Genomic DNA, 23,552 nt, shown 5'->3' on the forward strand with positions numbered 1-23,552 from the left:
ACTAGTAAACCAGAGACTCAGGGGAATGCGAGGGAACCCGGTTTCGAGCCCCACCACAGCAGAAGGTGAAATCTGAATTTGATAAAATATCTGGAATTAAAAACTGAATGATTGTGAAACCATTGCTGTAAAAGCCCATCTGGTTCACTAATGTCCCTTTCGGCAAGTAAATCCAGGATTACCTGGTCTGGCCTTCATGTGACTCCGGGCCCAAAATGTGGTTGAGTCTTTACTGGCCCTCTGATATGGCCTAGCAACCCACTTGGTTCGAGGGCAATTAGGGATGGGTAATAAATGCTGGCCCAGCCAGTGAATGAATATTAAAAAAATGTGACTTGGACCCCTACTCGAGAATAATGGTTTCTGAGGTGTTGTTATAATGATGTTCCATCTCACTGCAGCTATATTATGTGGAGGTTGAGTGAGCAGTCAGAATGGGCTTATGGCTATGAGAATTGGATTGAAACATCTAAAAATAGTAATTTAGAGCACCCAATTATTTTTTCCAATTAAGGGGCAATTTAGTGTGGCCAGTCCACCTATCCTGAACATCTTTTTGGGTTGTGTGGGGGTGAGACCCACGCAGACATGGGGAGAATGTGCAATCTCCACACGGACAGTGACCCGGGGCCGGGATCGAAACCGGGTCCTAGCCGCTGTAGGCAGCAGTGCTAACCACTCTGCCACCGTGTCGCCCAAGAGGAGACATTTTATGGTAAGCTTACATGTTGTAGGTTTGTTTTTCTTCGCGATGACTCCTATTACAATGGGTAATTTCAATGAAAGCAGTCTTCAATTTTATAACCCCTCTGTGCTTCTGTCCCCCCCCCCCGCCCGCCCGCGCCTTCTTCTGGTAAAGGAATTGGCTGGTGTTTCAGTTCAGTTGCACACGCTGGCCTCAACTGGCCGATCCTTGCCTATGAGCTTGGGCATGGAGTGTTCGCTGGCTGCTCAGTGGGTTGCTGATTCTGAGAACTCTCACAGAAAGGGGCTGTGAGCCTTCCTCTCTCCAGGTGTTGGCGAAAGTCTGGAAACCGCACTTTTCCATCTCAATCTGACCCAAAGCAGGCTGGAAGCCAATGGATCTTAAATTGGGTAGGGCTCAACATGGATCTCCCCATGAACATGCCCCATTTTCACTGGGCATTACAGCTTGTTATAGTGGCTTAAAAGCTCAAACTGCATACTTTATTGCTGGCTAAATTGCACGAAGGCATTTCTCTTGTTCCCCTCCACCCTCCAATTTTCTCCACTCTTCTTCCAAAGGACACTGACAAATGTTGGGGTACTATTCCTTGGGAAACAGCGGAGCCACACCCCCAGAGTACCCAGCCCAAGTGGCTACAGCAGGCTGCCCAACCAAAGGAGATAGCTCATGCCAAGCTTCATAAGTCCTTATCTACCCACCAACTATAAATAAAAGCTGGAAATCTGAAGTTGAAAACAGAAAATGCTCAGCATGTCTGGCAGAATCTAGAGAGAGACCAAGTTAACAAATAGAAGTGTGCTCCAGAACTGGTGACAGGCTTTTAGGGAAAGTCTGGGATAGGGTGGAGGGCAGAAGAGGACAAATAACAAAAATTTGGTAAACACCTCATCAAAAACGCCAGGAGGGAAATGGAAAGCAATGAAGGCAAACAAGGTGAAAGGGTCAAACGGGAATCCCATCAGAGAGAAGAGAGGAACTTCTTTAAGGTAGGCATTCCTGGAAGAGAGACGGGAGGTGTTTAAATAAAAGCACAATATTGAAGTGGCTGGAATTAAAAGCAAAGGTTGGGCAGGGTTGCGGAGATGGGGCGGGCCAGTGGGTCTCAGTAGGGTGGCTCTGTCAGAGGGTCGGTCCTGACTCGATGGGCCGAATGGCCTCCTTCTGCACTGTCGGGTTGCTGTGGGTCTATGCCGGCAAGTGCAGAGCTTTGGGAGAACTTTTGTTCTTCCTCTTCCTTTTCGCTTTCAATAGCACAAAACCCATGGCTTCCAAAGAAGAGTCACACTTGGCTCAAAACATGACCACGTTTCCCTCTCCACAGGGGCTGCCAGACCTGCTGAGTATTTCCAACATTTTCCGTTTCTCCTCTTGCCCACCTTCCAAATGGTTAGGGGGCAGGAAGAAGAAAAAAGTCAAAGGGTAGTGATTGGGAGTAGAAATGCTGGCTGATTTTCCGACCTACTCTCTCGCTGGCCCAGCCAAGCCATTGTGGGCAATGGCAGCACTTTAAGAATCCCGGCTGTGATCAGCATGGAACGTGGACGGAATCTGGAACTTTCTCTGGCTCCGTGATGACAACTCCGTCATTAACGCATTCAGCGCTTAACTTACTTGGAACTTTTTTTCTCTCTCCTAGATTTACTTTCCCTGGTAGTGTTGGTGCTTGGAGTTGAAGCCGGGACTGGCATCGTCATGCCCATTTGTGTCAATCAGCATGGTGCATGTCAAACAATTTCAATAGGTGAATTGTTTGATCGGGCAGTTGAGATTTCCGACCAGATCCACACTCTGTCCACGGATGTGCTCAATAAATTTGTGAGTACCTTTATATCAAACCCAAGTTGCTTTTTCAAAGTATCTACCCAACAGCTGTACATCTCGATTGAACGAGATTCTTTAAAAAAAAAAATTTAGAGTACCCAATTCATTTTTTCCAATTAAGGGGCAATTTAGCGTGGCCAAGCCACCTAGCCTGCACATCTTTGGGTTGTGGGGGCGAAACCCAGGCAAACACGGGGAGAATGTGCAAACTCCACACGGACAGTGACGCAGAGCCGGGATCGAACCTGGGACCTCGGCGCCGTGAGGCTGCAGGGCTAACCCACTGCGCCACCGTGCTGCCCTTGAATGAGATTCTTGGCGAAAAATAAAAACAAAGTCACATTCACAGGAGCTAACAAACTCGAAGGATTAAATAGAAGTTCTATGATAGGATGAATAGCAAATGATTATCTATACCATCGGTGAATTGTATCAGATGTGTGTTGATTGAGGATTGGTGTTAGTGATTAGTTGACGATCATGGCAGCACGGTAGCACAGTGGTTAGCACAGTTGCTTGACAGCTCCAGGGTCCCAGGTTCGATTCCCGGCTTGGGTCACTGTCTGTGCGGAGTCTGCACGTTCTCTCCGTGTCTGCCTGGGTTTCCTCCGGGTGCTCCGGTTTCCTCCCACAGTCCAAAGATGTGCAGATTAGGTGGATTGGCCGTGATAAATTGCCCCTTAGGTTAGGTGGGGTTACTGGTTTACAGGGATAGGATGGAGGTGAGGGCTTAAGTGGGGTGCTCTTTCCAAGAGCCGGTGAAGACCTGCCAAATGGCCTCCTTCTGCACTGTAAATTCTATGATCTATGAACCTGGAGAGTGCAACTCCAACAAGCTTGACACCATCCAGAGCAAAGCAACTTGCTTGATTGCGGCGCTGAGGACCCGGGTTCGATCCCGGCCCTGGGTCACTGTCCGTGTGGAGTTTGCACATTCTCCCCGTGTCTGCGTGGGTCTCACCCCCACAACCCAAAGATCTGCAGGTTAGGTGGATTGGCCATGCAAAATTGCCCCTTCATTGGAAAAAATAATTGGGTGCTCTAAATTTTAAAAAAAAAAACTTGCTTGATTGGCATTCCATGCACCACCTTAAACATTCAGTCCCTCTGCCATTGGCACACAATAGCAATCGTCATAGAATAGAATACCTAGTGCAGAAGGTGGCCATTCGGCCCATCAAGTCTGCCTCGGCCCTCTGAAAGAGCACCCCACCACGCCCCACTGCCCTGTCTTATCCCCGTAATCCCACCTAATACACACATCTTTGGACACTAAGGGACAATTTAGCAAGGCCCATCAACCTAACCTGCACATCTTTGTGCATAGTGTATACCAACTGTCTCTAGTGCTAGACATGCTAATACTTTTTCAAAGAATTGATCTTTTTGAAACATGAGGGTGTTTAGCAGGGGGAGATGTCGAGAGGACGTTTCCCTCGATGGGAAATCTAGAACTGGGAGGTGGGGCGGTGGAAACACAGTTTCAAAATGAGGGTCTCCAATTTAAGACGGAGATGAGATGGAATTTTTTCTCTCAGAGGGTCATTCATCTTTGGAATTCTCTTTGGCGGGGAAGAGGGGAGGCTGCATCATTGATTACGTTCAAGGATGAGTTGGACAGATTTTTGGTCTACAAGGGAGTCATGGGTTATGGGGGACAGACGAGAAAGTGGAGTTAAGGCCATAATAGACGTGCTATTAGGTCATTTGAACATTCTGAATTCTCCCTCTGTATAACTGAACAGGCGACTAGGGGATTTTCACAGTAATCTCATTGCTGTGTTAAGTAAGCCTACTTGTGACAATGAAGATTATTAATCAAATCAGCCGTAAGCTTATCGACTGACGGAGTAGATTCAATGGGCCTACTCGTGCTCCTATTCCTTATGCAATGTTCTTTCATTCACAGAATCAGCTCCTTATTCAAGGCAGACATTTTAACGTCAGCGTTGTTAATAGCTGCCACACCTCCTCCATAATGACACCTCAGAACAAAGAAGATGCATTAAATACAAGTGTAAGTATTTATGACGAAATCATTCAAAGAGTAAAATGCCACCCTCAATTTCAGAAAATCATTAATTCCTCATTAAGGAGGATTTTTGCTACACCCCACTTCCTAGCCTAGAGGACAGGAGGGCAAATTACTCCCAAAAATGTTCTCGCTCAGAGGGGAGTGAAAATGGAAGACAGGAGGTAGACTTAACCCGAGCGGCCCTTGGCGCCTGGCACTGTGAGCGACATGAATTCCTTCTACATCATTGCACTGTGTCATGTGGCATAAAATGGGCTGGCACTGATACAATGGGCCAAATGGCTCTCCCTATGAATGCCATGCCATCCACACGGTTTCCTTGGTCAAGTGTTTTTGGCAGCGAGAAGGGTGCTGGAAAGATAAGAAAAGGAACTAATTCTCTTCCCCCACCCCCCCACTGGATCACTGGACAGTGTTGACTACTGTGTGACAGCTCCAAGGGAAATGCCGGTCTGCATTACTTCCCCAAAGGAACATTTCTTCTTTGGTGTTGGAGGTGAAAATATTCACATGAAGGCCTGAGTATAAGTAAAAAAAAGCAGTTTATTATATCAGAATCCTGGGAGGAAAGGCCTGAGGCTCTGCAGCCTTTGACAGCACATTTTCGCACTTGAGCGAAGGCTCACACGGGTTAATATACACATTCAAGAGGCGGAATTAGTTGTATTCTCATTTACATACAATCAACTATATTCGCGTCACACTTCATTACATGCAGTCAATCAATTTTCCTAGCATCCCAGTTATCACATATATGGTTAAAGTGGGTGTTGTCTTACCCGTCCCTAACTTCATACAGAAGTGATTCAAAACTATCATAATGATGTCCTGTCTGCAACTGGAGTCCTTAATCTTATCAAGGTCACATAGCATTTCTTGTTCTGGGAAGCTGTTATCAGTGGCTGTTGAAATACTCCCTAGGTTCTCATGAGGTAGTTTACACAGTTTGTAACTTATTATTAAAGGAAAGTGGCTAGTTCGGCCATTTTGTGTCTTCAGTATTGTTAAAATAGTTAACAGCCATTTTGTGTCCTTTCTGATATTAACAAGCATTGCGTATACACTATCCATTTCTACAAATTGCCTCTTCTAAACAGGCATCTAAGCCAATGAGTACTTTTTGTCTCATCAGAACTATTCAAAATATAGGGGCACAAATGTAGTTACAGGGCCACCTATAATTTATACCATAGTCCAGTATCACAAAATGCCCTCCAACATTTGGGAACTAAGAAACTGCGTGTCTGCGGGCCATTTCAGTGAAGGGCCCAGGAAGAGTACATTTGGGCACAAATTGCCTGCTTTGTGATGAGGGGCCAACCACAAACCCAGAGAAGAGTATGGAATAAAGATTTTGACAGCACTTAAAATTAAAGACAGCATTTCAAATTAAAACTTTAAAAAAAAAAAAATTCTCACCTGTTCAACTCCAGCCGGAGCACCTGCTGAACCTTGTAGTTGTTATGCTACGTTCCTGGAGGGACCCTCTACAGTACGTGATCTCGAGGCTCGGTGACCATACGATCACAAACTCCATCCTGATTAAATCAATGAAGATTGCCAAGCAAATGAAGCAACTTGCAAAAGGATTGAGCAAGATCAGTGAGCAGGTACAGTCACAGGGATATGAAGGGGCAAGGAGACAGAAAACTATAAAACCCATCATGAGCTTGGGTCATCGCAAAATGCGTTGCAGCTAATTGGCACAGTGGTTAGCACCATTGCTTCACAGCACCAGAGACCTTGGTTACCTAATTACTTAATAGGGTTAAGTAATAGGGGCTGGTTTAGCTCAGTGGGCTAGACAGCTGGTTTGTGATGCAGAACAAGGCCAGCAGCGCGGGTTCAATTCCCGTTCCAGCTGAGAATTCTTAATTCTCCCTCGGTGTACCCGAACAGGTGCCGGAATGGGCAACTAGGGACTTTTCACAGTAACTTCATTGCAGTGACAATGCCTCCTTGTGACAATGAAGATTATTCATTTCTTTACAAGCGCGTCTTTCGGGACTTGTGGGAGGAAACCGGAGCACCCGGAGGAAACCCATGCAGACATGGGGAGAACGTGCAGTTTCCGCACGTTGACCCAAGCCGGGTATCGAACCTGGGACCCTGGTGCTGTGAAACAACCGTGCTAACCACTGTGCTACCGTGCCGCATGAACTGCTAGTTAGAGAAGCTCACATCCCAGCAAACTGGAGGGTTGTGCTTTGTTATTACCTGGCTTCTGGTTGACGCACAAACGCTTAGCATCAGAATAGACAGAGAACGACAATAGGCTATTCGACTGCAGAAGGCATCGGAGCGCTGCCCGATGTTGTTCAGTTGGAATTTCCTCGAGGCTTCCATAATTTTTTAACAAGGAGTGGAGGGGGTTGCTGGATCAGGAGCCAATGCAGGTCAGAGAGTGCAAGAGTGATGGTTGTAGGTATTTACCAGCTCAAAATGCTTCTCATTTCCCTTCTCAGGTTACACAGCAGAGCGGGGCAGTTCAGCAGACCCTGCAATGGGTCCAACCTTTGTCCAATGGAGGCTCCGTAATGCTGCACTTGTCCAATCTCCTGCACTGCATTCGCCGCGACACCAACAAAATCGACTGCTACCTTAAACTGCTGAAATGCAGGTTCACTCAGCAGTCAAACTGCTGAAAGTTCACGCTGTGGTCAGCGTTAGAATTCTTGTCCTAGGTATTCACAACTCAAGAGATGTCACAAGTTCAACAGCTCTTAAGGACCTGTGGAATAATTATAGGGAAAGCCTATTTAATTATTTCCTCCCATTCCCACCTCCCCAACCAGGACATTTTTCTCCACAGAAAGCCCAAGAGTTAACTTCTGACTGATTTAACAGTTCGGAGGCGGTGGAATGCAGTTTTCTTTCTAACATTATGCTCCAGGTGCCACTCAGAAAGTTTAACGCATTTGCAACAAGTTTTGGTGTCGCAATGATAGTTTGTCACCCTCCCCCCACCCCAGTCACCATTTAGACATTGCCCATCTGATCATTGACTTTCGTGATCTAGACATTCCTCTTCACAACTTGCCCCCTTGTTCACCTCTCGCTTCAAACCTCTCCCCCCTCTTATTGTTGAATCTGTAAAATCTCATTTAAGAAGCATTTAGATGAGCACCTGAAACACTGTAGCACACAATGCTACGGACCAAGCGTTGGAAAATATGATTAGAACACATAGGTGCAGACTCGATGGGCCAAAGGGCAACCTTTTTTGCGCTGCACAGCTCTGTGCGCGGGATCCTCCGGTCCCGTCCGTGGTGGGATCTGTTGCAAGAATGCAAAATTTGGCCTCCACAGCCTTCTGCGGCAAAGAGTTCCAGATTCACCACCCTCTGGCTGAAGAAATGCCTCCTCATCTCTGTTTTAAAGCATTGTCCCTTTAGTCTGACATTGTGCCCTCTGGTTCTAGTTTTTCCTACAAGTGGAAACATTCTCTCCACGTCCACTCTATCCAGGCCTCGCCTGTAAGTTTCAATAAGATCCCCCCTCATCCTTCTAAATTCCAACGAGTACAGACCCAAAGTCCTCAGCTGTCCCTCATGCGACAAGCTCTTCATTCCAGGGATCATTCTTGTGAACCTCATCTGGACCCTTTCGAAGACCAGCACATGTTCATAGCTCCTCGAAGGTGGAGTCGCAGGTGGACAGGGTGTAAAGAAGGCATTCGGCATGCAAGTTTTATTGGTCAGAATATTGAATACAGGAGTTGGGACGTCTTGTTGAAGTTGTACAAGACATTAGTAAGACCACACATAGAACACTGTGTTCAGTTCTGGTCACCCTATTGTAGGAAGGATATTGTTAAACTAGAAAGAGTGCAGAAGAGATTTACAAGGATGCTACCAGGACTTGATGGTCTGAGCTGCAAGGAGAGGCTGGATAGGCTGGGACTTTATCCCCTGGAGCGTAGGAGGCTTCGGGGTGATGTTATAGAGGTCTATAAAATAATGAGGGGCATCGATAAGATAGATAGTCGACATCTTTTCCCAAAGGTAGAGGAGTCTAGAACTAGAGGGCAAAGGTTTAAGGTGAGAGATAGAAAAGAGACCGGAGGGGAAATTTCTTCACACAGAGGGTGGTGAGTGTCTGGAACGAGCTGCCAGAGGCAGTGGTAGAGACGGGTACAATTTTTTCCTTTAAAAAGTTAGACAGTTACATGGGCAGGGTGGGTATAAAGAGATATGGGCCAAATGTGGGCAAGTGGGACTAGCTTAGAGATAGAAACTGGGCGGCATGGACAAGCTGGGTCGCAGGTCCTGTTTCCATGCTGTAAACATCTCTGACTCCATGACATCCTTCCTTAGACAGTGGGCCCAAAACGGCTCACAATATTCCAAATAGGGTCTGACCAGAGCCTAATAAAGCCTCAGAGGTACATCCCTGCTCTTGTATTTTAGCCCTCTTTTTTTTTTGAATGCATTTTATTACAAACTTGTATCAAAGCAGGTTACAGCAAGTAAACACCTCGGGAAACTTCCCAACAATCAACTATACAGTTTGTACAGATTTTTCTCCTTTTTCACCCTCCCCCCTCTCCCCATCACCCATCCCCCCCACCCCCCTGAGACAAGCAGCTCCTCAAACACGGTCACAAACATCCCCCCACTTTTTCTCAAACTGCCCCGCTGAGCCCCTTAACTCATACTTTATCTTCTCTAACCGCAGGAAGTCGTACAGGTCACCCAACCAAGCTGCTACCCCCGGTGGCGATGCCGACCGCCACTCCAGCAAAATTCGTCGCCGTGCAATCAGAGAGGCGAAGGCCATGAAAATGAAAAATGAAACGAAAATCGCTTATTGTCACAAGTAGGCTTCAAATGAAGTTACTGTGAAAAGCCCCTAGTCGCCACATTCCAGATCCTGTTCGGGGAGGCTGATACGGGAATTGCACCCGCGCTGCTGGCCTGCATTAAAAGCCAGCGATTTAGCCCTGTGCTAAACCAGCCCCTGACGTCGGCCTTCCTCCTCTCCATGAGCTCCGGCTTCTCTGAAACCCCAAATATCGCCACCAAAGCGTCCATTGTCTACCTCCTCCTCCACTACCCTGGCTAAGACCGCGTTCCCAATTTTTTGCAACCCCAATACATGTGCGCGTGATTCGCTGGCCCCCGCCCACACCTCTCACACTCATCTGCTACACCCTGAAAGAACCCACTCATTCTCGCCCGACTCATATGCACCCTTGCACCCCCTTAAACTGTATCAGGCTCATCCTTGCACAGGAGGTCCCGTTTACCCTTCACAGTGCCTCACTCCGTACTCCCCAATTGATCGCTATTCCCAACTCCGCTTCCCATTTCTCCTTGATTTTCACCACCCGCTCACCTCCCTGCTCCCCCAGTCACTTATATATATCCCCAATTTTCCCCCCCTTCCACATCCGGAAGCAGCAGTTGCTCCAGCAGGGTGTATCCCATCAACCTAGGAAACCCCTTCCAGACCTTTCGTGCAAAGTCCCTAACCTGCAGATACCTGAACTCAGTCCCCCTCGGCAGCTCTACCTTCTCCCTTAGCTCCTCCAGACTGGCGAACCCTTCCTCCAAATACAAATCCCTCACCTAGACCAGCCCCACTTCCCTCCACCTCCTGTATACACTATCCATTTCCCCCGGCTCAAACCCATGATTCTCACACAGCAGCGTTAGCACCGACATCCCTTCCACCCTAAAATGCCTTCTCAGCTGATTCCATATCTTCACCGTGGACTGCACCACTGGGCTCCCTGAATACCTATTCGGAGCCATTGGCAATGCTGCCGTCACCATCGCCCTCAAACTAGACCCCTTACAAGATTCCTCCTCCATCCTAACCCATTCTACCCCTTCTTATTCTAGCCCTCTTGACATGAATGCTAACATTGCATTTGCCTTTCTAACTGCCGACTCAACTTGCACATTAACCTTAAGAGAATCTTGAATGAGGATTCCCAAGTCCCTTTCTGCTTCTGATTTTCTAAGCATTTCCCCATTTAGAAAATAGTCTATGCCTCCATTCCTCCTTCCAAAGTGCATAACCTCACACGTTTCCACATTGTATTCCATCTGCCACTTCTTTGCCCACCCTCCTAGTCTGTCCAAGTCCTTCTGCAGCCCCTCTGCTTCCTCAGTACTACCTGACCTACTAGATATCTTTGTATCATCTGCAAAATTAGCAACAGTGCCTTCAGTTCCTTCTTCCAGAACGTTAATGTATATTGTGAAAATTTGACCAAAATATGCATGTATTAGTTTGCATCAAGTAACGCTTTTAGTTTTCAGGTAACACTGCCACTGAAAAAAATAGCAAATAAAAGATTTAAAGAGCTACATATCTTCATTTGCATTGTCAAATCTTTCTTAATTCTTTGCCATTTGATCTATTTTCTCACAGATAATGCACGTTATACTTTAAATGCGCGCACATCAAGCGTTGCTCACTTGTCTTCTGAGTCAAAGATAGTGGGTTTAGGACCAACTAGTGACCAGTATAAAGACCAGGCTGACACACCAGTGCAATAGGGAGCTGACAACGGTGTCATAATTTGGACAAGAGGTTAAATCAAAGTCCCTGCTTGCCGGAGGTGAACAGAAAAACAATCCTATGTCACTATTCAGGGAATTCTGCTGCCCGAGCCAACGCTGTCCCTTCGATTATCACTGCCATTGTTACGATTTGCTCTGCACGCTGATTGCAAAAAGTATTTCAACTGACCTTGTAAACCGCTCGCATTAAATTCTAGGTTTATTCTGGTCCCAGCCAAAAGAACATTTGGCCCATTTTACCCCTTCTCTCAGGTTAGGATGAAGCCGTACACCAGCTTCCTCAAGTGACAAAATGCACTGAACCTGATCTGCACTCGCCATATAAAGACTGTGGGAGGGACTAGCAGTCCTGAGGCGAGTAACTCACCTCCCGACTCCCCGGAGCCTTTCCACCATTTAGAAGTCAGGAGTGTGATGGAATATTCTCCATTGGCCTGGATGAGTGCAGCCCCAACAACACTCAAGAAACTCGACACCATCCAGGACTGAGCAGCCCCGCTTGATTGCTTCCCCTTCCACAAACATTCAAACCCTCCACCACTGACGCACAGTGGCAGCCGTGTGTACCGTCTACAAGATGCACTGAATTAACTCACCAAGGCTCCTTAGGTATGCACAACTGCGAGGAGGTCTCTTTTTATTTCACTTTGTCTTCCTGTATTCCCTCTCTCCCGCGTCCCATCAACCTTAGCCAAATGGCCAACATGAATCCCTTGGCGCAGTGGTTAGCACTGCTGCCTCACAGCTCCAGGGACCCAGGTTCAATTCTGGCTTCGGGTGACTGTGCGGAATCTGCACGTTCTCCCCGTGTCTGCGTGGGTTTCCTCCGGGTGTTCTGGTTTCCTCCCACAGTCCAAAGATGTGGTTAGGTGGATTGGCCGTGCTAAATTGCCTCTTAGTGTCCAAAATGGCTAGGTGGGGTTACTGGGATGTGGGCCTGGGTAGGGTGCTCTTTTAGAGGGTCTGTGCGGGCCCGATGGGTCGAATGGCCTCCCACGCAGACACGGGGAGGACGTGCAGACTCGGCAGAGACAGTGACCCAGCCGGGAATCGAACCTGGGACCCTGGAGCTGTGAAGCAACTGTGCTAACCACTACGCTACCTTGTTGCCCATAATTAACTTCTTCCACTCTGAATTAAGATGAAGCAATCTTACCTTTCCACTTCTGATATAAGGGGGTTACTGCCAGTTTCTGGGGACGAGGTGCTGTCAAAACAAAATAGGATGGATGGGTTTAGCCTTATTCTGCTGGGATCATCCAGTTCCCCCAAGTCTGAATCTTTTTACATGAAAAAGTTAGGAAAATGCAAGATCCCTTTCAGCTGTCTGCCCATTTGCTTAGCAGCAACGAGGAAAAAGCAACCTGCTTGACCAGCACCCCATTCAACACTGTAAACATTTACCTCCTCCTCCACTGAAGCACAGTAGCAGCAGTGTGGACCGTCTCCAAGGCACAGTGCAGCAACTCACCAAGACTCATAGAATCCCTCCAGTGAAGGACGCTATTCGGCCCATCGGGTCTGTACCGACGCTCTGAAATAGCACCCTACCTGAGTCCAATCCCCAGTCCAATCTCTGTAACCCCACCTAATCTTTGGACACTAAGCGGCAATTTAGGGCGGCCAATCCACCTAGCATGCAAATCTTTGGACCGTAGGAGGAAACGGGAGCACCCGGAGGAAACCCAGGTAAGGGGAGAATGTGCAAACTCTACACAGAGAGTCACCCAAGGCCGGAATTGAACCCGGGTCCCTCGTTAGCGCCAGGGGTGAAGCAGCAGTGCTTGCCACCGTGCCGCATCTTCTAGAGCACATCCTCCTGCAAACTCTACCACCTAGAAGGTCAAGGACATCAGATGCCTGCACCACCACCTGCAATTTCCCAACAGGCCACTCACTATCCTGACTTGGAAATATGTTGGCCGTTCCTTCATTGTCACTGGGTGAAAATCCTGGAACTCCCTCCCTAACAGCACTGTGGGTGTACCTACACCACAGGGACTGCAGCGGTTTAAGGCAGCTCACCACCACCTTCTCAAAGGCAATTGGGGACGGGCAACACATTCTGGCATAGCCAGCGACGGCAACATCCCGGAAACAAGTAGATAATTAACAATAATAATAATCGTGTATTGTTACAAGTAGGCTTCAATGAAGTTACTGTGAAAAGCTCCTCATCGCCATATCCCGGCGCCTGTTCGGGGAGGCTGGCACGGGAATTGAACCCGCGCTGCTGGCCTTGCTCTGCATTACAAGCCAGCTGTTTAGCCCACTGTGCTAAACCAGCCCCAGTAAAAAAGTTAACCTTTATTGTCACAAGTAGGCTTACATTAAAATTGCAATGAAGTTACTGTGAAAAGCCCCTAGTCGCCACATTTAGGCGTCTGTTCGGGTACACAGAGGAAAAAGTCAGAATTCTCAGCTGGTACGGGAATTGAACTCGCGCTGTTGGCCTTGTGCTGCATCACATCTAGCCCACTGAGCTAAACCGGCCCCCAATTTAAAAAATGGAAAGCACTTCCATCAGAACCCCGGTAGTGGCTGGGATTATTTCCATCTGCACTGCAGGGCTGCGGGGAAAGAAGTGTGTGCGGGGGGGGGGGGGGGCGGGGGGTTGGGTTGGTTAGACTAATTGGAGAACCTCCTTCAGGCAAGATGGGCTCCTGCTGTGTTGTATGATCCGGGTGCTATCATGTTGTCTTTATGTGCAAAGGGGAAACGCATCAAGGCCGTCTGAGGTGCAAGTTCTTTCGCCGATCACTTTACATGGATTCCAGTTCTTGGATAACAGGTTTTGACTTTGTTCTGATGTTCTGTTCTGTTATGGATCCCAGAAATTTCCTGTTTTTCAGCATTCGCCACTCTGGGAACAAAATTGTAACCAATTTCAGCAACACTGGCTCACCTCTGGAATCTGGGTTCACATCCAATAAAGGTTGAGGGTTATAATTTCCGATCAGTCATGGTCTCACTGTATGGCCGAGCAGATTCGATGGGCCAAATGGCCTACTATGACTCCTATGTCTTATGGTCCTGGAAGGTCGCCATTCTGTCATGGACATCAAATTGGAGACTACTCTAAGCTATTCAATAATTAATGGGAGGAGCCAGGTCGGTCTGTAGATTTGCAGCTTACCATATGATTCATGCCTGACCAGACGGGAGAATTTGAAACTGAACAGCAGTTTTGCCAAATGCTGCTAGGTTGAGCAGATGTGTACTGGTTCTGCTCCTGAAAGGGTCTCTCTCTCTCTCCTATAGTCTCCATATAACTAAGCAGGCAGGCAATCCATTTGTTAACTTTGTTTATAAGTGGCATTTGAACTGTATTGTTTTGCTTAATTGGAGTTAGCAGCAGGTATGAATAGTGAGTTCAGGTTTTTCCTTGTGTTTAAGAACTATTTAACTGATAATTGTAAAGTTATTTTCTTTGATAGTAATGTGGTTAATTCTGTGTTTAAATTATAGTTTGTTTTACAGAAAAAAATACCTACTAATCAGAGTCACTCTTGGGGGTAAAGTACCCTTTCCTCACAGTTTTACAAATTACATAGACATACATAGAATTTACAGTGCAGGAGGCCATTCGGCCCATCGAGTCTGCACCGGCTCTTGGAAAGAGCACCCTACCCAAGGTCAACACTTCCACCCTATCCCCATAACCCAGTAACCCCACCCAACACTAAGGGCAATTTTGGACACTAAGGGCAATTTATCACGGCCAATCACCTAACTTGCACATCTTTGGACTGTGGGAGGAAACCGGAGCACCCGGAGGAAACCCACTACACACGGGGAGAATGTGCAGACACCACACAGACAGTGGCCCAAGCCGGAATCGAACCTGGGACCCTGGAGCTGTGAAGCAATTGTGCTATCCACAATGGTACCATGCTACCCAAATTAAAAAATATTTTTTTTAGATTCTTGTCCGGTATCCGAACAAATGTTGGGATCTGGTCCGGTATCCTAAGAAAAGGCGCTATATAAATTCAAGTCTTTAATTTCTTTCTTTCGCCAGCTTACCAACATAGTCAGAGGCTTTCCGCCGGGGTAGAGGGGTCAATTACTAAGGGGCATAGGTTTAAGGTGAGAGGGGCAAGGTTTAGAGGAGATGTACGAGGCAAGTTTTTTACGCAGAGGGTAGTGGGTGCCTGGAACTCGCTACCGGAGGAGGTGGTGGAAGCAGGGACGATAGTGACGTTTAAGGGGCATCTTGACAAATACATGAATAGGATGGGAATAGAGGGATACGGACCCAGGAAGTGTAGAAGATTGTAGTTTATTCGGGCAGCATGGTCGGCACGGGCTTGGAGGGCCGAAGGGCCTGTTCCTGTGCTGTACATTTCTTTGTTCTTTGTTCTATCAAACCGATATAGGCAATCTTCCAGCTTTCTGGGGACTTGCAATTCATGGGCTCAACAGAAACAAGTGTCTCCCACCCTCACAAGACTGGTGGCTGAAAATAGCAGCGGGCAACTGTCTCGCTCTTTTGCTCTCTGTCACCAACGTATGGCAACAATCCCGGTAGGCCTCCAGGGAGGAGAGACAGCCCCGTGGAGAATACTGACTGAACAATGGATCCGCCAGCTGGGAAAGCACCTCATTCTGCCCATCGTTGGAACTAGCCATGTAGTTCACCAGGCAAAGGTTCTGTTCCAAGGTTAGAAAGGAGGGCGGAATCCAGGTCTCGGGGATAAGCGGCAAGCTAAACAACAATGGAGATAGTTACCTCGGGAAAGTTCCAAATTATATTTGTTTTCCAGACCTTCAAAGCCGATAGTCACGAAGAATTCCATGAAGAGTTTGTTGTTCTGTGTCAAGGAAAAAGGAACAAATGGGAAAAATAAATTACTTTCCTGCATTACTTGCATTGACATAGCACCTTTCAGGGCCTCAGGATGTCCCATGGTGCCTTATAGACAATGAAGAACTTTCGGAGTGTGGTCACTGTTGTGATGTAGGAAACGCGCAAGTCAATTTATATATAACCTTTATTGTCACAAGTAGGTTTACATTAACACCGCAATGAAGTTACTGTGAAAATCCCCTTGTCGCCACACTCCGGCGCCTGTTCAGGTACACGGAGGGAGCATTCAGAATGTCCAATTCACCTAACAAGCACGTCTTTCGGGACTCGTGGGAGGAAACCGGAGCACCCGGAGGAAACCCACGCAGACACGGGGAGAATGTGCAGACCCCGGACAGTCAGTGACCCAAGCCGGGAATTGAACCTGGGACCCTGGCGCTGTGAAGCAACAGTGCTTACCACTGTGCTACCGTGCTGCCCGCCAAACGGTAATGGGAGAATGAGCAGATAATCTGTTTTAGCAATGTTGGTCGAGGGATAACTATTAGCCAGGACACCGGGACAATGCTTCTGCTCTTTTTGATGACCCAGAATTGCAAATTTACAAGCATGCAGAGGCTGTGAAAGGTGGTATACAAACCAAAGTCCCTTTGTTCTTCTACCACCCACAGCCCAAACATTAAAGGATAACTAAATCCTTAAATCAAGCAACAACGAAAGGGTTACATTATACTGTGGAGTAATAGTACCAACCAGATATAAAAGAGTTCAGGGTACCACTTGAAGTTGCTGCAGTGGTGAAATTGGCTGGTTGACCATGAAGATCATCGTGCAAAATCTCACTGCTTTTTTACACAAGTATCACCATTTTTAGCCAATCGGCTGTTTCATTGCTTCAGCCGGAGCACGGTAGGTACACTGGGTCATCCTGTTGCTAGGGTTTATTTGTATTCAAGGACATCTGTCCCAGTGAGGCCACCGAATCAAAATTGTGGCATCATCTACCCAGTGCCAGAAGTCAACCAGAGTTTAATGGCATTTAATAGATGCTTGTAAATTTGCAACTCTGGTTGGCATGAAGTTACGTTCTTGGTTCTGTGCTTTTGCCACTTTGCAGTGTGACCAAAGCTCTGACAACTGTTGGGCGGAGAGACTTGGATTTTCACGCACTCTCAAATCACTTCATTGCCATAAACTGGTCTTCACCATCAGCAGCTCGGCCGTCAGCTGCCTAGGCACCAATCTGCGGGATCCCTTCCCAAAACCTCTAACGCGCTCTGCTCCTGCTTCAAGATGCTCCCCAAGACCGAGATTTAAGTCACCTGTCATAATACCTCCTTATGCAGCTCAGTATATATTGCTTGATAACATTCCTGTGAAGCACCTTGGGATATTTTATATATTGCTTGATAACATTCCTGTGAAGCACCTTGGGATATTTTACTTCATTAAAGGTGCTACACAAGTGTAAGATGTTGTTGCTGGCATTGTTTGGTGTCGCATTAGATCTTTTCGCGAGTGTTATTTATTTAGGCGACACAGGACCATATTTACGTGAGATGGTCACGCCCGGGAAACGTCAGAGGGGATTACCTGTCAGGCGGAACAGTGTGGGATTGGAGCCACGTGGGGCCTGACTGGGTAACCAGGGGGTGGCAGGCTTTCTTCCATAAGACCATAAGACACAGGGGCAGAAATCATGTCACCCTCAGCCATTCAATGAGATCATGACAGATCTGATATAATCCGCAATTCCATTTTCTTGCCTCATCCCCATAACCCTTGATTCTTTTACCGATTAACAATCTGTCTATCTCAGCCTTGAACATACTTAACGACCCAGCCTCTACAGCTCTCTGCGGTAAAGAATTCCACAGATTCACTCCCCTCCGAGAGAAGATATTCCTCCACATCGGTCTTAAATGGACGACCCCTTACTCTGAGATTATGCCTTCTGGTCCTAGACTCTCTCACAAGGGGAAACAACCTCTCAGCATCGACCCTGTCAAACCCCCCCCCGAGAATCCGATATGTCTCAATAAGGTCGCCTCTCATTCTTCTAAACTCCAAAGAGCACAGGCCCGACCTACTCAACCTCTCCTCGCAAAAAAATCCGAAACGTTAACTCTTGTTCTCTCTCTACAGATGCTGCCAGACCCGAGGTTATCCGACATTCTCTGTTTTTATTTCAGATTTTCAGCATCTGCAGTATTTTGCTTTTATTGCATATATTCAAGTCTGATTGACAAGGAGTCAGGGTTACTGGGGTGGTGGTGGTGGGGGTGGAAACCAGCAGGAAAGTGGAGTTACGGCCACATCAGATCAGCCACGATCTTATTGAACAGTGGAGCAGGCTTGACAGGGTGAATGGCCTACACGTGCCCCTATTTCTTAAGATCCACACTGTCCAGATGTAACAAATTCAGATTTTCACATTGATGCCATCTCTGGACCTCGGGGTTACTAGTTCCCTGCTATACCCGTCACAGTGCCGTACTAACCCAGATGTGGCATGACGAAACCCTTCAATACAAATCTTTGGTTCTTACCTGAATTTTGTTGTAAAATTTTGAATTGATGACTATGTCATACGCAGTGCATCCATTACTGCCTGGGAAGGAAAAAAACAACACTAATCTGCCAGAGTGCAGTATTTTGTTCTCCCGATTATTCCCTTTCCCACTGGCACAGCAAGGGCTGTCCTCTGGTACCTTGCCAAAGAGGACTGGCCAGGCCAGCTCAGACGAGGTTACCCCACTGTGAGTGAGGTGGGCCTGGCACCTCAAGCTCAATCCCGCCCTCACTTGACATTTACTGTTAACGCGACAGGGGGGCCTGGACAGAGGGAAACTGTTCCCACCACTGGAAGACTCGAGAGCCGGAGGTCACCGATTCAAGCGGCTGGCAGAAATGCCAAAGGTGACGCGAGGGGAAAACCCTCTTTTAAACACAGCCCCAGTGGTTAGGATCTGGAAGGCGCCTCCGGCCTGGGAGTGTGCCAGGTGAAGGGAATTAGATAACTACCTGAAGAGGAAAGATCTTCAGGGCTCTGGGGAATGAGCTGAGTCGCTCTTGCAGAGAGCTGGCACAGACACGAGGGCAGAGTGTCCTCCTTCTTTAACTTCCACGATCGGCACAAACCGGGACTATCCCATTCACTGATGCGGTCACCCCGCCCTAACCCCCAGGCACCCAACCGCACAGAATGACCCCCTTCCTCTCCCCCATTATACAAACACGCACTGTTGTCAATTTCGGCATGCGGTTCGCCGAGGCTCATGGGAATCCTGTATTCGGAAGGGTCGTCCGATTCCAGCAGGGTCACCAAGCCCTCCTCAGAGAGATCTGGCGGGGGCGGGATCTGATCAGCTTTGCAAACGTTGATGAAAACCTTCTCGCCGTTCTTCATCTTTGTCTTCACACAAAAGCCTGCGAAAAGGAAGAGGTTTTTTTTCTTTTGCAAGTGATTTATCAGTCGAACTAAATAGTAGTTTTCCCTCAATTTCCATCATTGGGCAGGCGTAACGCCAGCTGCCTGGGCCCCAAGCTCTGGAATTTCCTCCCAAGTCTTGCTGCCTTTCTCCTCCTTCAAACCGAGCTCTTTGAACAAGTTTGTGGCCACTGTCCTCATCGGCTCAATGTCACATTTTGCCTCAGATGGTGAAGGGTGCTGTATAAATGCAGTTTGTTGTAGCTGTAGGCAGTCAGGACTGGCCCCAGCTCCCTTGATCTAAAGAAAGTGTTGTGTTGTGTACTCTGGGATAACACAGGCTGCAACTCGATGCAGCTTTGACCAAAAGATACTCCAGACTTTGAAGTAAGTTCAATGTGATTTATTGAACCATTAGCACAGTTCTCTATGAGTTCGACTCTCCTGCTAATCTTGCTTTAGTATGTCAGTCTAACTAACCAGTCTGCTCTAAGCCACGTGGTGGGTGTGATGCTTCTGATCTGCCCCTGTCCTACTCTCGAAATGTCGCCTGTGGAAAGAGACAGAGCATGTGTGCCCTGTCCTTTTATATGGGTTGTGTAATGCCCCCTTGTGGTAGTGTCACCTCTGGGTGTCTTGACTGCCCATTGGTCGTGTCCTATTCTGTGTGTTCATTAGCTGTATGTCTGCATGTTATGACGTCTCTGGTGCTATCTAGTGTTTACTTAGTCGTAGTGTATTTACATTAACCCCTTGTGTATTTACAGTGATGCATATCACCACAGAAAGGGTAGTGGGAAGGAAATAACTCAGGGGTGACCCCTCCCATTAGCTTCCTGTTGACCTACGTTGAAGCATCTGCACATCGTGCACTTGTCAGAGGTCGGAATCATGGCTCTAATGCCTGTGATAAAATAACCTGCTTACAGCATTGCCTGTACAAGTCGAATACCCCTTTGACCAAGTACCTTAGGGCAACCTCGGTCAACTGCGGCTCGATGGTTAACAACCTTAAGACAGGCTGTAGCCAATTTGGGTCTCACTCCAAGCATTTCAGCAGAAAATCTAGGCTGACACCCCCGGTGCAGTACGACACCGTGCTGCACTGCCAGAGGCGCCGTCTTTTGGATGAAATTTTAAACCGAGGCCCAATCCATCTTCTTGGATGTCTGCAGAAGAACCTGTGTATTTGTTCTTATTTATCAACATCACTAAAATTAAATCACCTGGTCAGTCTCACATTGCTGTTTGTGCGAGCTTGCTGTGCGTAAATTGGTTGCCGTGACTACATTTCAAAAAGTTACTAATGTTGGTCGCAAATTGCTTTGATGGGTACCATACCAATACAAGTGTTTCTTTCTATCAACCAGTGGGACTGTAATGTGAGGTGGTCCTGGGGCACAGGGGGTAGCTTCTCTGCCTCTAAGCTGAATGTTTGGAGTCCCACCCCTCCTTTTGAAAATGCTTTAAATCTTTTAATCTGGGTTACAGAATACCGCGGGGGAGAGCTGCCCAGGTTGGTGGTCAGACCACAAGACGTAGGAGCAGAGGTAGACCATTCGGCCCATCGAGTCTGGATGGCCATTCGATGAGATCGTGACAGATCTGATGTGACAATCCTCAACTCCACTTTCCTGCTTTATCATCATAACCCTTGATCATCTTACTGATTAAAAATCTGTGGCTGAAACGCTCAATAAGAAAAGATTCCTGGATCTGCAGCGTAATCCAAGGCTACGGAAAGTGGAATTGAAATGAGATGCTGTTTATTTTTCCCTCTTTTCTTTTTTGGCGGACGCGGACACGCTGAGCTGAATGGCCTCTTCCTGCTCGGTAACCTTTCTCCGGTTCTAGCTGCTTGCCACTTCTGCGGAATGCTACGTGGGTGGGAGGTGAGGGATGCAACTGCGTACCTGGCTGCGGTCTGATCTGCTTGGATTCCTGTCCTGTCGGAAGTTGATTCTGCATCTCCTGCGCAGCCTGGGGGAGGAAGCGGGTGTGAAATGGATGCTCATCAACATAATAAATAAAAGCTACATCGGTGCAGATATTCAAACGTTGAGGGCTCTTGCAGTAAACGGGCGCCCGCTAGGTGGGATCGCATGCCTACCTGCAGCAGCAGCTGCTCATAAAGCGTATCCTCGGTCATCTCAGCCGAAAGCAGACTTCCATCTGTCATTGCCATGGTCCAACTCGGTGTCTGTGAAAAGTCTGGGTACGCCTTTCAATAACCACTAAAAGAGCATCAAGGTCAATAGGATTGTCATTTATAAATATTTTACATATATATATATAAAAACAGTAGAATTTAATCAAGTTGTCATTCACCAATCGTTTCTTTTCTTTCAAGGCTATGTTGTTCCCTATTGTACAAAAGCAATGAGACAGGATTGTGGTATGTAACTATAACTCGGTAACATCCTAGCTGGCCGTGGAATAGGCAGCCTATAATCTGATGCTGAACTTCTGTTTCACTTTTAAATTTTAAAAGTTTGACCTTCAATTACTCCTCCTCATTTACAAACCTCTTTGTGGCCTCACCCCTCCCTACCTCGCTGTAATCCCCGCCAGCAGCCCAATTTGCTAATATCTTGTGCACCCCTTATTGTAATCGTTCTGCTATTGGCTGCCATGCCTTCGGTTGCCCAGGTCCCAAGCTCTGTGAATGCCCTCCCCGTTTCTCTCCCTTACACCTCCTTTAAGATTCTCCTCAAAACCTACCTCTATAACCAAGCTTTTGATGTCCTATCCTTGCATCCCCTTTTGTGACAATGGTGTCAAATTATGTTTCATGGGTGGCACAGTGGCTAGCACTGCTGCATCACAGCGCCAGGGACCAGTTCAATTCTGGCCTAGGGTGACTGTCTGTGTGCACGTTCTCCCCGTGTCTGCGTGGGTACTCCGGTTTCCTCCCACAGTCAAAGATATGCAGGTCAGGTGGATTGGCCGTGCTAAATTGCCCCTTATTGTCACAAAAAGATGTGTAGGTTAGGTTAGGAGGATGAGGTGGGTGAATGGGCCTGGGTGGGATGCTCTTTCGAAAGTCGGTGCAGACTCGATGGGCTGAATGGCTTCCTTCTGTACTATGAGGATTTTACGATTCTGTGACCCGATGAAGCGACTGTTTTATTACGTTAATAAAACTATATAAACACAAGGTGGTGCTGTTATTCTTATCTGTCCCTCTAAGATCTTTTCTCAAGCACAGCATGCAGGTAAGTATTCCAGACGGACACAACAACCAATTCCATTGGAGACTAATTTGCCTCCAGTTAGTGTGTGTTGCAGATCACACAGGGAGTCTGAGTTGCGATGCCAACATGCACCTTTCCATACATGTTGCAGTCTGGATTTACGGATGCCGATGGTAGATGTTCCAATTTCTTTCCATCACCGACTGATCAGGAATCTCGTCCACTCTGTTGTGTGGACTTTGCACATCCCCCCCCACCCCCCCTCTCTGCGTGGGTTTCACCCCCACAACCCAAAGATGTGCAGGATAGATAGATTGGCCACGCTAAATTGCCCCTTAATTGGAAAAAGAAAAATAATTGGGTATTCTAAATTTATAAAGAAAAATGAATGCATTTTCCGTGGCCATAAAGTCCTGGAGTGGGAGTTGACCCTCGAACTTCTAGTTCAGAGGCAGGGGTGGGATCCACTGCACCACCAGACCTTCAGCCCAGATTAGCAGCTACCTATAAATCATCATTTGTATTTTGTCATATTTGCATATTAAAATTACAGTCTACCCTCACTCTACTTGTATACAATTCAAGTTATTTTATGCTCTTTCCCCCATTCAGTCCAAAGCTAAGGGATCAGCTTATTTACTCGCATTGAAGACCCAGGTCAGGAATTTGTCCACTCCTCACCCGGGCAACGCCCACAACGCCACCCGGGCAGCGCCCACTCCTCACCCGGGCAGCGCCCACTCCTCACCCGGGCAGCGCCCACTCCTCACCCGGGCAGCGCCCACTCCTCACCCGGGCAGCGCCCACTCCTCACCCGGGCAGCGCCCACTCCTCACCCGGGCAGCGCCCACTCCTCACCCGGGCAGCGCCCACTCCTCACCCGGGCAGTGCCCACTCCTCTCCCGGGGCAGCGCCCACTCCTCACGGGCAGCGCCCACTCCTCACCCGGGGCAGTGCCCACTCCTCACGGGCAGCGCCCACTCCTCACGGGCACCACCCCTCCTCACCCGGGCAGCGACC

General features: G+C 47.7%; 2 protein-coding genes across 2 annotated transcripts; one reads left to right on the forward strand and one right to left on the reverse strand.

Moving 5' to 3' along the window:
* Positions 1 to 2,350: 2,350 nt before the first annotated feature.
* Positions 2,351 to 9,633, forward strand: prl2 (prolactin 2). Its single transcript, XM_072492299.1, has 4 exons — positions 2,351 to 2,524; positions 4,440 to 4,547; positions 5,999 to 6,175; positions 7,031 to 9,633. Exons 1-4 carry the CDS (start codon positions 2,402 to 2,404, stop codon positions 7,208 to 7,210), a joined length of 588 nt encoding a protein of 195 aa, XP_072348400.1. The 5' UTR covers positions 2,351 to 2,401; the 3' UTR covers positions 7,211 to 9,633.
* Positions 9,634 to 12,214: 2,581 nt separating this feature from the next.
* Positions 12,215 to 23,337, reverse strand: LOC140403764 (PIH1 domain-containing protein 1-like). Its single transcript, XM_072491925.1, has 8 exons — positions 23,237 to 23,337; positions 21,449 to 21,572; positions 21,252 to 21,318; positions 19,152 to 19,337; positions 18,458 to 18,519; positions 15,831 to 15,912; positions 13,865 to 13,961; positions 12,215 to 12,305 (listed from the first exon to the last, which is right to left on the reverse strand). The coding sequence occupies exons 2-8, from the start codon at positions 21,521 to 21,523 to the stop codon at positions 12,251 to 12,253; spliced, it is 624 nt and encodes a 207-aa protein (XP_072348026.1). The 5' UTR covers positions 21,524 to 21,572; positions 23,237 to 23,337; the 3' UTR covers positions 12,215 to 12,250.
* Between the last annotated feature and the right edge of the window lie 215 nt (positions 23,338 to 23,552).

The sequence above is a fragment of the Scyliorhinus torazame genome, chromosome 29 (assembly GCF_047496885.1).
Source record: "Scyliorhinus torazame isolate Kashiwa2021f chromosome 29, sScyTor2.1, whole genome shotgun sequence".
In the NCBI taxonomy this organism is placed as follows: Eukaryota; Metazoa; Chordata; class Chondrichthyes; order Carcharhiniformes; family Scyliorhinidae; genus Scyliorhinus; species Scyliorhinus torazame.